This window comes from Populus euphratica, unplaced genomic scaffold, assembly GCF_000495115.2.
Source record: "Populus euphratica unplaced genomic scaffold, PopEup_1.0 scaffold6.1, whole genome shotgun sequence".
Classification (NCBI taxonomy): domain Eukaryota; kingdom Viridiplantae; phylum Streptophyta; class Magnoliopsida; order Malpighiales; family Salicaceae; genus Populus; species Populus euphratica.
Genome location: NW_011499849.1, coordinates 3,518,234 through 3,529,312, shown reverse-complemented (window position 1 = coordinate 3,529,312; position 11,079 = coordinate 3,518,234). Strand labels below are relative to the sequence as shown.

The 11,079-nt window shown below is 33.6% G+C and overlaps 1 protein-coding gene across 1 annotated transcript; it reads left to right on the top strand.

Moving 5' to 3' along the window:
• NAD-ME1 (NAD-dependent malic enzyme 1) lies at nucleotides 1-9,218 on the top strand. Its single transcript, XM_011019010.1, has 19 exons — nucleotides 1-358; nucleotides 448-544; nucleotides 686-804; nucleotides 1,701-1,868; nucleotides 2,116-2,244; nucleotides 3,213-3,273; nucleotides 3,481-3,584; nucleotides 3,687-3,770; nucleotides 5,038-5,144; nucleotides 5,636-5,747; nucleotides 6,008-6,121; nucleotides 6,262-6,327; nucleotides 6,490-6,562; nucleotides 6,704-6,790; nucleotides 7,097-7,151; nucleotides 7,251-7,322; nucleotides 7,680-7,742; nucleotides 7,858-7,972; nucleotides 8,676-9,218. Exons 1-19 carry the CDS (start codon nucleotides 176-178, stop codon nucleotides 8,748-8,750), a joined length of 1,884 nt encoding a protein of 627 aa, XP_011017312.1. The 5' UTR covers nucleotides 1-175; the 3' UTR covers nucleotides 8,751-9,218.
• The last annotated feature ends 1,861 nt before the right edge of the window (nucleotides 9,219-11,079 follow it).

Here is an 11,079-nt window from a genome sequence, read left to right as displayed (position 1 = left end):
CGAGAACGCAGACCCTTCTCTTCAATATATTATCCAGAAAAATCTTCGTCCTTCACTTTCTCCCCCAGCTCCTCCCTACCTTTAGCACTACTTGAATTAGGGTTTATTTAAAGTAATACTATTGTTTTCTTCTCATTGTCTCTTTTAGCTAATCGTTAATCTTCACAAAGGAAGAATGTCAAATTTTTCCAATCAGATCAGAGCGTCTTCGTCTCTGATTAAACGGCTCAAACAAAGAATGACGAATCAGGCGGCTCTGATGCAGGCTACTAGATCTTTCACTACATTGGAGGGTCACCGTCCTACCATTGTTCATAAACGGAGCCTTGATATTCTTCACGATCCATGGTTCAACAAGGTCTCATTCAATTATCATTATTCACCCTTCCTTCTCTTTCCAATTTTAATTTTTGTAACCTTTTGTTTTTAATTTATGAAATTGAATAGGGGACAGCGTTTTCTATGACGGAACGCGACCGTCTTGATATACGGGGACTTCTTCCTCCCAATGTCATGTCTTCTGAACAGCAAATTCAACGCTTCAGTATGTTTTCCTGTCTAATTTTAGCTGCTCTAAGTTTTTTTGTTAATTGATTTATTTAAGTGAATTGTGTATTTGGATTATTATCAGTATTATTATTCTTAGTTAATTATGAAAATGTAGATTTGTTTTGATAAATTACAGTGGTTGACTTGAAGAGGCTTGAAGTGCAAGCAAGAGACGGACCATCTGATCCAAATGCGCTGGCCAAGTGGCGGATACTTAATCGATTACATGATAGAAATGAAACTATGTACTTTAAGGTTATTTTACTTTTTCTCTAATTTTACCTTCAAGTTATTATAGTTTGTAATTTGAAATGTTTCAGTGAAGTTATTTGATTTTCGAAATTTTATTTTCATAAATAAAGTGTGCAGGAGTTTTCTTTACTATGGATTGAATTTCTGCTGTTTTAGTCCATTTATCTGCTATAGTCTTTGGACTATGAGTTTTCAATAGCTATGAATGCTCAATGTTTGATTATAGACATAAGTGGCATTTCCTGCTTTCTGTTCCTTTGTGGAAACCTGACTTCTGTTCATGTCACACTGACTATGAGTTATACGAGCAGTGAAAATTTCATGAAAAAGTCCTTTTTACAGTCAGTTCGTGGTGATTGGTTTATAACTAGCTATAAGCCCTGCTAATATTGCTTATTAGAGGGAAAAAAGGGGAGATTTATCGTAAAAGGGTGGATGTGCACATATTTGGTGTCAGTTTTTTGCTGAAAAACTGGGGTAATATATCCCTTATGCTTATGTAAAAGTTCCCTTGCTCCCCATCTTTATATTTTTCTGCCTTCCTTTCTTTGTTGTTCCTCTGGTCACTGGTTTGCACAGAGTGAGACATCCCATTATAATGTTGGTTGACAACCTTGGTTCAAGAGGTGTCTGTATATTTGTTGAGTATCAGTTGGTCTCACCCTCCATCTTTGTAATTGATTAGGATGTGTACTGGAAAACAATTCTCTGATATGAACTGTCAGATACGATAATTTTTTGTGTATTCTTCTTGCATGTAATGAGAGGATGAATGTTGAATAATAGCCTGTGCATTCAACTGTTTGGGGCAGCTGATGACACCATGCACACTAACCTCATAGGCTTCTTTATCCATTCAATGACATGCGAGGTCATAACTCTATTTCTTAATTTGACAGGTTCTAATTGCCAATATTGAGGAATATGCACCCATAGTCTATACCCCAACTGTTGGTCTTGCTTGCCAAAATTACAGTGGTTTGTTTAGAAGACCAAGGGGAATGTATTTCAGTGCTGAAGATCGTGGAGAAATGATGTCCATGGTGTATAACTGGCCAGCCGAGCAGGTATATTGCATTTATCAGTTGTGCTTAGCATAGGCATCCTTTGTTTTCTTTGTTTCTTGAATTATTATTCCATAGGATGACAAAACTAAAGAGAAACAAAGAAGAAAGGATTATGTTATAATTGCATGATTGTCATGCCAGGACCTTTAGGATAGCTTGATGAAGTATATGCAAGCATCTTAGTCTTTAGAACATCAATTGCAGATTTTAATTACTATTCTTGTTTTCTCTCTCTTGATAACGACAGGTGGACATGATTGTTGTTACGGATGGAAGCAGGATATTGGGTCTTGGAGATCTTGGAGTTCAAGGAATTGGTATTGCTATTGGAAAGCTAGATCTGTATGTCGCTGCGGCAGGGATAAATCCTCAAAGGGTATATTCTTGTTTTACATGTTGTCTCTATTGAATAAACATTTTTTTTAGCTGTTTATATGATAAATGTTCCAAAAAAGCAATAAATATGTTACACATGCAAGTTGGATGGGAAGCGGTGTCCATATATCAGTTGTGTTCCCAATACCAACCTGATAATCTTTTGATTTGTGCCCACCTTCTAATAAACTGTCTTTATGGGTGAGGAGTCTGAAACAGAAAGTTCTTGCACATAGTTATCAAAGTATAGATGGCACTTGTATGACATGGCAAATCTTTGACCAGAAGTTGTGCCAAATGGATGGTGCAAGTTTTCATCACTGCATGCAGTGTCAATTCTTCAATTTCTAGTAATCCATATGTCATGAATAAATAATCTGAGAAATGTGGCACAAAGCATTTATACTGTAGATATTGTGTATCACTACCTTGTGGCATTTGGATTTATATTATGCTGTTTTTAATTTCTTTAGGACCTAATATTACATTCACCATGATGACTTGATTGCATTTTTTTTTCCCTTTTCTTCCAATTTCTTCATCGCTTTTTTTTTTCCTGAAATGTTCTGACTGCTTATAGACACTTCTACCTTGATCACGTAAAATTTATGAAATTTGAGAGCAAGTGCTTCTTCTAGTTAATTTGCAATGGCTCTATTTGCATTATTCCTATCTTTTATTTTGGAGATTTATAATTCTTCTGTTTTACTGGATGGAATTTCAATGAATTATAATTACAAGAATCATTAAATTATAGTGTCTCAATACAAAGTGAAATATTGCATGATTTCTTTTCTTATAGGTTCATACTTGTCTGCTAATGAATTCTTGAGTTGTATAATTATTCTGGTGTCATTTTTTACTTGACCATGTCTAGATTCGGTCATACTTAATTTCATCTCTAACCTTTTACCTGAGTGAATTAGACAATTTTTTTATTAAACTTTGCTGTGGTTTTGCTTGTACTAGGTGCTTCCTGTCATGATTGATGTTGGAACTAACAATGAGAAGTTGCTCAAAGACCCCTTGTGTAAGTGAATTTCTCTATCTGATCATTTTGAAAATCTTTTATGACATCACAAGAAATAGCATCTTTATTTATAAAGAGAGCTGTTCACCAATTGTGACATTGTCGCACGTATTATCACTACAGTCATTAGAATTTTGTTAGCATTTGTTAGATATGTTTAATTTGTTTCAATGACAAGGGGACACTTGCATTATTCTTTGTGAATAGATCTGGGATTGCAAGAACACCGTCTTGATGGTGATGAGTACATTGCAGTCATTGATGAATTCATGGAGGCAGTGTTTACTCGCTGGCCACATGTGATTGTGCAGGTAAAGTCAATTTTTTTATTTACAGTTAATCTAGTCAGACATTGATAGACGCTCGCTCTCATCATGATTTTTGTGAACTACTAATGCACTATGATAATTCAGTTTGAAGATTTCCAGAGTAAGTGGGCATTCAAGTTGTTGCAGCGATATAGGAATGCCTACAGAATGTTCAATGATGATGTCCAGGTAATTAAGTATGTGATTTAATAATATAGTGCACCTTATCGTTCTCCTAAAGTGTACTGTAGGTGGTGATAAGAATTTACAGTTACATTGCACTTTTAGGTTATAGGCTTGATGTTGTTGCTGTTGTTGGTTTTTCTTTGCTGATGTAGAAAGCAACACTACATGTTTGGTTGGTCTCTGCTAATATAGGAAATATACACGTCAATTTTGCTGCCTTGGAACCCCCAGTCTATAAGAAGGTCCTAAGTTATTAATTGAGAATGTTTTAGGTTAATGGTAATTTGGAATGTTGTATGTTTATGGTAATTTGGAAGTAAGAAATAGATCAAATAGAAAGAGCATAGGATTTGATGAGAGGCACATATGCAAAAAAGTAATAACACATAGTAGTCCTGCGCTCCAAACCAAAGAGCTAATTTTTGCTCCTCAGCAAGAAAACTGAGTGTGAAAATAAAAAGGGCTATGGGAAATAATTGTAATCTGCAAAGTTTTTATTCCCTTAATAAACAATTTGCATGACATTAAATATCAAGGTAGATAATTGTGAAGGTAATTATCATTTTAATATATGTGAAGAGCATGAAAGTGAATTTTAGAATGTTTGGGAAGGAGATTAGAAGATGATTAAGTTAATTTTTTTATTTGAAATTAAAGCAAATATTAAATGGCTTGCATTAGTGGATCCCAATAGCAAGGTGCAAGTAAAAGTGAAGAAAATGGATTATAAGCTTGAGGAAGAGAGAGAATGCCAAAAAAAAAAAAACCTTTCTTTTCCCTCCTTGGAAAACGTAACCACCCTGCCTTCATAAAAGGCTTTTGGGATTAACTGTTACTCCCCTTAACAATCCCCCATTCCTAAAACTGAAAAATGGAACAACTATAGCACCGCCCATTCCCTTTGTTTACCTTCATGACAGAACTCCATAAAGATGGTTGTGATGATTGCCCAATGAGTTTGCAATACCAAGTCCACTGAAAGAACATGCATGTTCTTCCATGACTATGGTTTGAGTGCTTGTTTCCCTTGTCTGTATCATACTTGTTCAATGCATGGGTTGACCCCTTTTTCCTTTATTTTGTCACCAGTGCTTGTAAATTTGCACATTACCTTTATTGAATTTTTATTTTGTTGAATGAATTGTCATGGATGAATGGTTTGCAGAATTAATGAATCAAATGTTGTATTTTATATGCATACAAATTTTCATAGTTTCAACAATTCAACATTTGATCTGCTTGCATGATTTAATTCCAATGCATGGCACAGGGAACGGCAGGGGTTGCTATAGCTGGTCTTTTAGGAGCTGTAAGAGCACAAGGAAGGCCGATGATTGATTTCCCCAAGCAAAAGATTGTTGTTGCTGGTGCTGGAAGGTAATGTTTGTCCTTCCTTGTCAATGCACAAGTATAAAATTCTTTGGGGTAGACTGGAGATGAAATGTTCAATGCTTTTATCATTTTAATACTTGATTTACACCCAGAAAGTCTAGATTGTTTTTAATAGTAATCTGTTTTTCATAATTTGCACTGCATTGATTTGTTGTATGAAAGCATAGAACGCTCCTTAAAAACTGCCTTCCTCTTCTTTGCAATAAAAAAATCGAGACATGTAAAGTGTAACCAGCATAGACTAGGAGTTAGAATTATCCTAGAAGGAGGGAAATTAAACTCAAAGTTGATTCGGATAGTTAAGATGTTGTGAACTTGTTATGCTCTTTGAGACTTGGTTGAAGCTGGGCAATTCATTTAAAGGGATCAGGCCAAATAAAATGATAGTGGTTGAATTTGTGAACTGGCACTAGGCACTTGCTTGTAAGGTACAAGATATACTAAGGCTTGTTTGCATAATTTTTGTTCACCTGCAGTGCAGGAATAGGGGTTCTCAATGCTGCCAGGAAAACCATGGCTAGAATGCTTGGAAATAATGAATCTGCTTTTGAAAGTGCAGGAAGACAGTTCTGGGTAGTTGATGCTAAGGTGAGAGATGTTACTTATTGACCTAGAATTCTAATAATGAATCTGCTTTCTGTGTTGGCAAGGTATTGTAAAACTACTGTGATTGATCTAGAAAATCTCATGGAGGCTTCTAGGATCTCCTTTGCTTATTGAAGTTCTGCTTAGAATTTTAAGAATGTTCAAGTTCGATCAACCTTCTTGATGTTAGCTTGTTATTCATAATTCAGAGGCCCTTTTCCATGATAGACATGATAATTGAATTTGTTGCTGTTTGTTCCCAGGGGCTTATTACAGAGGAACGTGAAAATATTGATCTGGAAGCTCTGCCATTTGCAAGGAAGGTCAAAGAAGCTAGTCGTCAAGGATTAAAGGAAGGTGCAAGTCTTGTGGATGTGGTGCGTAAAACACTCTTGATAGTCAATGTTGTACATGCAGCTATGGCTTGGTTGAACCATTTTGGACAAAGCTACCTTACTTTTTAAAAGATTATTGCTTGTGATTGCTGTGCTCATCTTGGTTAATCTTTCGTAACTAGGTGCGAGAAGTGAAGCCTGATGTGCTTCTTGGATTATCTGCAGTTGGGGGTTTGTTTTCAAAGGAGGTGGGAAACCTATATAATATAGTGATAATTGAAACAAAATCTTATTGTACATGCATAATCCGATACATGGGAATTTAGTTTGAGATTTTTTGCACCTATATAAAGGATTATACAAGTGATAAACTACTGTTAATGCAAACCTGATGTTGTGGTTACTTGTAGGTATTAGAAGCCCTCAAAGGTTCGACTTCAACTAGACCAGCCATCTTTGCCATGTCAAACCCCACAAAAAATGGTACAAATTTCCCTTTTTCGTTTGTTTGCTATTGGTAGGAAAGAGGGCCTGGTTATTTGTGCCATTTCTGAAATTGACCTAATGCGTGTTTCTTCTTTCTGTCTTGCTTTCTCTTCCCTTTTCCTTCCCTGTGTTGTACAGCTGAATGCACTCCTGAAGAAGCGTTTTCCATTGTGGGTGACAATATTATTTTTGCTAGTGGAAGTCCATTCAAAGACGTGGATCTTGGTATGCATTGCGGCATAAATGTCTTAATCCAATCTTGAATAAATGGCTCTTCAAATTAATGGATCTTGGTATGCATTGCGGCATAAATGTCTTAATCCAATCTTGAATAAATGGCTCTTCAAATTAATGAAGCACCAACGCTTCGTGATTTATTCTCATGCTTGAAAGCAATCTCTTTTCTACATTTCAACTTGAGATGGATAGTTCTTCCTTTGACATGTGAAGCATGTTTATACTCCATCACAGAGTTTACTTGAAAATTATTAACATGTTTGGAAGAGTTTTTTTAACCTTTAGCTGCTGCAGGAAATGGTCATATTGGCCACTGCAACCAGGGAAACAACATGTATCTCTTTCCAGGGTCAGTTTTCCCAGTTAAACTTTATCAAGGGAAATTAATATAGTCATGCTTATTCCAATTTTTTTTTTTTTATAACCACTGATGCATTTATCCATGCAGTATCGGACTTGGGACTCTACTTTCTGGGTCTAGGATCATCTCTGATGGCATGCTACAGGCTGCAGCTGAATGGTATTTCTTACATATCTTTTCTGAATTAGATCGACTGAAGCATTATCTACAAATTGTGAAATTACTAGTAGTTCATCATCCAAGACAGTTCAAGAATTTATAAATATTTTCAATTAAATCTGGTGGTGATGGATTTTCAATGGATTTAGATAAACCATGATATAACCAGGAAAGCAAATTAATGAAGCAGCTGGCGAGATTTATGAAGCCATCTTTTTAACAAAGCATTGGGCTCTGGTTATTCCGTTTAATAATGTAACTGTTGTTTGTATTTTAAGAATCAATAAAAAAAGATGCGTCATTTTTTGGCAATAAAGTTTTGCTATTGACTGTCTGACTGCAAGTTGGAAATTACAGCTTAGCTGCGTATATGACAGAAGAGGAGGTTCTGAAAGGGATCATATACCCTTCGACATCTAGGTACATAATCAGGCTCTTTTATCTCTTCAATTTTCTATTCAGTGAGCTGAAAAAGCTTTGCAATCAAAAGGTGTTATGCATGTTCTTGACTTCATAGCTTCATACATATTTGCAGAATACGAGATATAACAAAGGAAGTAGCTGCAGCTGTGGTGAAGGAAGCCATAGAAGAGGATCTTGCAGAAGGATACCGTGAAATGGATGCTAGAGAGCTCCGAAAACTCAGCCAGGTGTGCTTGCTATTTGTTTGAAAACCTTTCATTTTAGCGTGAGCGCGATACTTGAATTCAAAATTTATCATCTTGTTTACATCCATATGGATGATCTAGTTATTAAATTAAGAGTGTGTGTGTATGTGTTACCTAAACTGTATTTTGGGACTCAAGTCTGGTAGCCATATTATTTTTTGCACATGAATGACACAGAAAGATCCATACAGCCAACCCCAACTAGTTTGGGATTGAGGCTTGGTTGTTTCTGAATATCGAAATGACATGGATGGCTGATATACAGGACAACATTAGTTTCTGATTGGTTACTGAAGTATTTAATCATATTTTCACACTTATTCCCAATATCTGCAGTGGAATGTGAATGAGTGAAAGGTCAACTTGTCTTTGAAATGAGTGTAGGTGTGTTGTAGTCTATGTGAGAGTGAGAGTGAGAGTGATTAATTTGTAACGGATGCATTTTGGAAGCTTAATTCTGTTTTCATCTTGGCTGACACAAGCAGTTGAGAATTCCTGGGCAACTCATTCCACCCTAATTTGATACTAAATAAACTGAACCTAAATATCTTTGGAGAAAGCTTTTGTCATCAGCTCTGCTGATCTTTTGGTGATATGGAGTGCATGGTGGCTCCTGATTTTTGTTCTTTCTCATGCGAGGCCAATTCTGGGAGGCTTTTATTTGACACTCACATGATTTTAACAGGAGGAAATTGAAGAATATGTCAAGAACAACATGTGGAGTCCAGATTACCCAACATTGGTCTATAAGAAAGATTGAAACCTGACCGCCTGAAATCTGAGATACATGAACCAAATTTGTCATCAAGCCTGGTCAGTAGGAGAAAAGTGATGTTCAAATGTCGTCATGATTTTTTCGCTGCAGCTTGGTAAGAGCATTTTTTTATGCTAAATAGCTATCCACTCCATTAAATTGTTTATTAGTGGGCTCTTGTCATGGGTCTACATATCAGTTTTCTCTAATCTCCTTCGTCATGACGTTTCGTGCCCTTTAGCTCCCAACCTGTACAAGCAAGCCAGCTGAAATCTCTTGAAATGGATGTAAATTTGAGCTTGTTCAATTACGCGATTCTTGTAAGAGTATGCCTCAGTGGTGGCTTGTATTGTATGCTGGGGGGGCTCAAGCAACTGTAAATTATTATGTTTTATTTTGTCATGCATGTGCTCCAAATAATTGAATGCTCTCAGATCATTGCGTCTGCAGATGAAACTTTGATCCTTGCATGCTTGTCTTGTGGTTCATGTTTGACACTTTTTCTTTCGCTTGTTCATTTCCCCCCTTAATTAACTATCCTATAAAACGACAAAGAAGTGACCGAAAATCTAATAATAGAAGAAAATCCGCGAAAAAGTTATCTGGCGCCTGTCTAATCATGTCGGTTGTAATGGTAGAATTTGAGAGATTGTTTTTTTTTTTTAAAAAAAATCTAAATTAGGATGATGGGTTATTATAGGATAAATTGGTCACTTAATATACAAAACAAAAGGCATGTCAAGCTATTTTTTTTTATTTTGATGTTACGGTTCTGAATCTTGATATAATTAAATATTTTGAATTATTATATTAATTAAATATTGCAATTAACAACTGTGATAATATTAAAGCTTCGTTTGTTTGTAGAAAAATTGTTTTTTTAAAAAGTGAATTATAAAAAAGTAAATTTTAGGGAAAATAAATTCCTGAAAAGTTAATTATTTTTCGATGTTTAGTAGTGTTATGAAAAATAAATAGGAAAATATTTTCCAGTGTTTAGTTATATTATAAAACATGAACTGGAAAATAATTTATTAATATTTTATTTTTCTCAAGTTTATTAAAATAATGAGAAACAAATCTCTACAGATAAAAAAGTTGAATAATAATGAAATTAAAAAAAAAATTATAAATTATTTTAAATAAAATAAATAATAATAAAAATCAAATCTAACAAAAAAGATGAAGAAATTAAAATAATAATAATTAACATTTCATAAAATATTTCAAATAAAATAAGTAACAATTAAAAGAATGAGAATCAAATTTAATAGATAAAAAATTTCAATAAAAAAATAATAGGAGAAAAACAAATAACAATTATAAAAATGAGGACCAAAGTTAATATAAAAATTAAATTTTAAGAAATGAAATTGAAAAATAAATATTCAAAACAAAATATTTATAGCAATCAAAAGTTTGAGGATCAAATTTGATATAATTAGCAAATAATAACATTTCTAATTTTTTTACAACTTTTAAAAAGTGTTTTCCTCCTAAATTTTTCAAGAAAACACTTTCCTGAAAATCAAGTCAAATTTTCCTTTAACTAGAAAGTGTTTTTCTTTTACCAACTTTCCTAACAGCAAACAAACATAAGAAAGTTTGGAAAGTGATTTTTCAGAAATCACTTTTTGGAAAACAAACACAAGAAAGTTTGGAAAGTATTTTCCCGGAAACCACTTTCCGGAAAACAAACACAGATAAAAAAGAAAACATTTTCTTGAAAACCAAGTTAAATTTTTTTTTTGACTGAAAAATATTTTTCGTTGACCAGAAAGTATTTTTCGTTGATTGGAAAGTGTTTTCTATTGACTGAAAATTATTTTTTGTTGACCGGAAATTATTTTTCGTTGACCAACTTTTCTAATGGCAAACAAATACAAGAAAGTTTGGAAAGTGGTTTCCTATAAACTATTTTCCAAGAAACAAGCATGACTTAATTAAATTTAAAATTAATTACTTGCCTTAATTGTAATGATTAGTTGAATTTATCAGTTGTTTTATAAAAAAAAATATAAAACTATGAAAAATTTAGGTATTAACATAACATTTTTAAAATCTAAAAATTTAATGGTTGAAGTAGTGATTTTATTAATTGATTCTAATTTTGTGTGATTAGATATTTTTTGTGTGTATATATCTATTCTATTGGTTTATTAAGGTATTTGCTAGATTATCTTCATAATTGAAACAAATTTATATAACATAAATTTTTATTTAGTTATAATAGATTTATAATTTATAAACATTCTATGACATTGTTGATATTAAAAAATAAAGGATAATTATTATATGAATAATAAATTTTTAAGATTTTAAATTGAGTTTGTTT

What these genes read in the sequence shown, in the direction of transcription:
- NAD-ME1 (XM_011019010.1), top strand. Translation starts at nt 176, where the DNA reads ATGTCAAATTTTTCCAATCAGATCAGAGCGTCTTCGTCTCTGATTAAA. An exon ending in ACGATCCATGGTTCAACAAG is followed by an intron (nt 359 to 447) that starts GTCTCATTCAAT and finishes GAAATTGAATAG; the next exon opens with GGGACAGCGTTTTCTATGAC. An exon ending in ATTCAAAGACGTGGATCTTG is followed by an intron (nt 6,791 to 7,096) that starts GTATGCATTGCG and finishes TAGCTGCTGCAG; the next exon opens with GAAATGGTCATATTGGCCAC.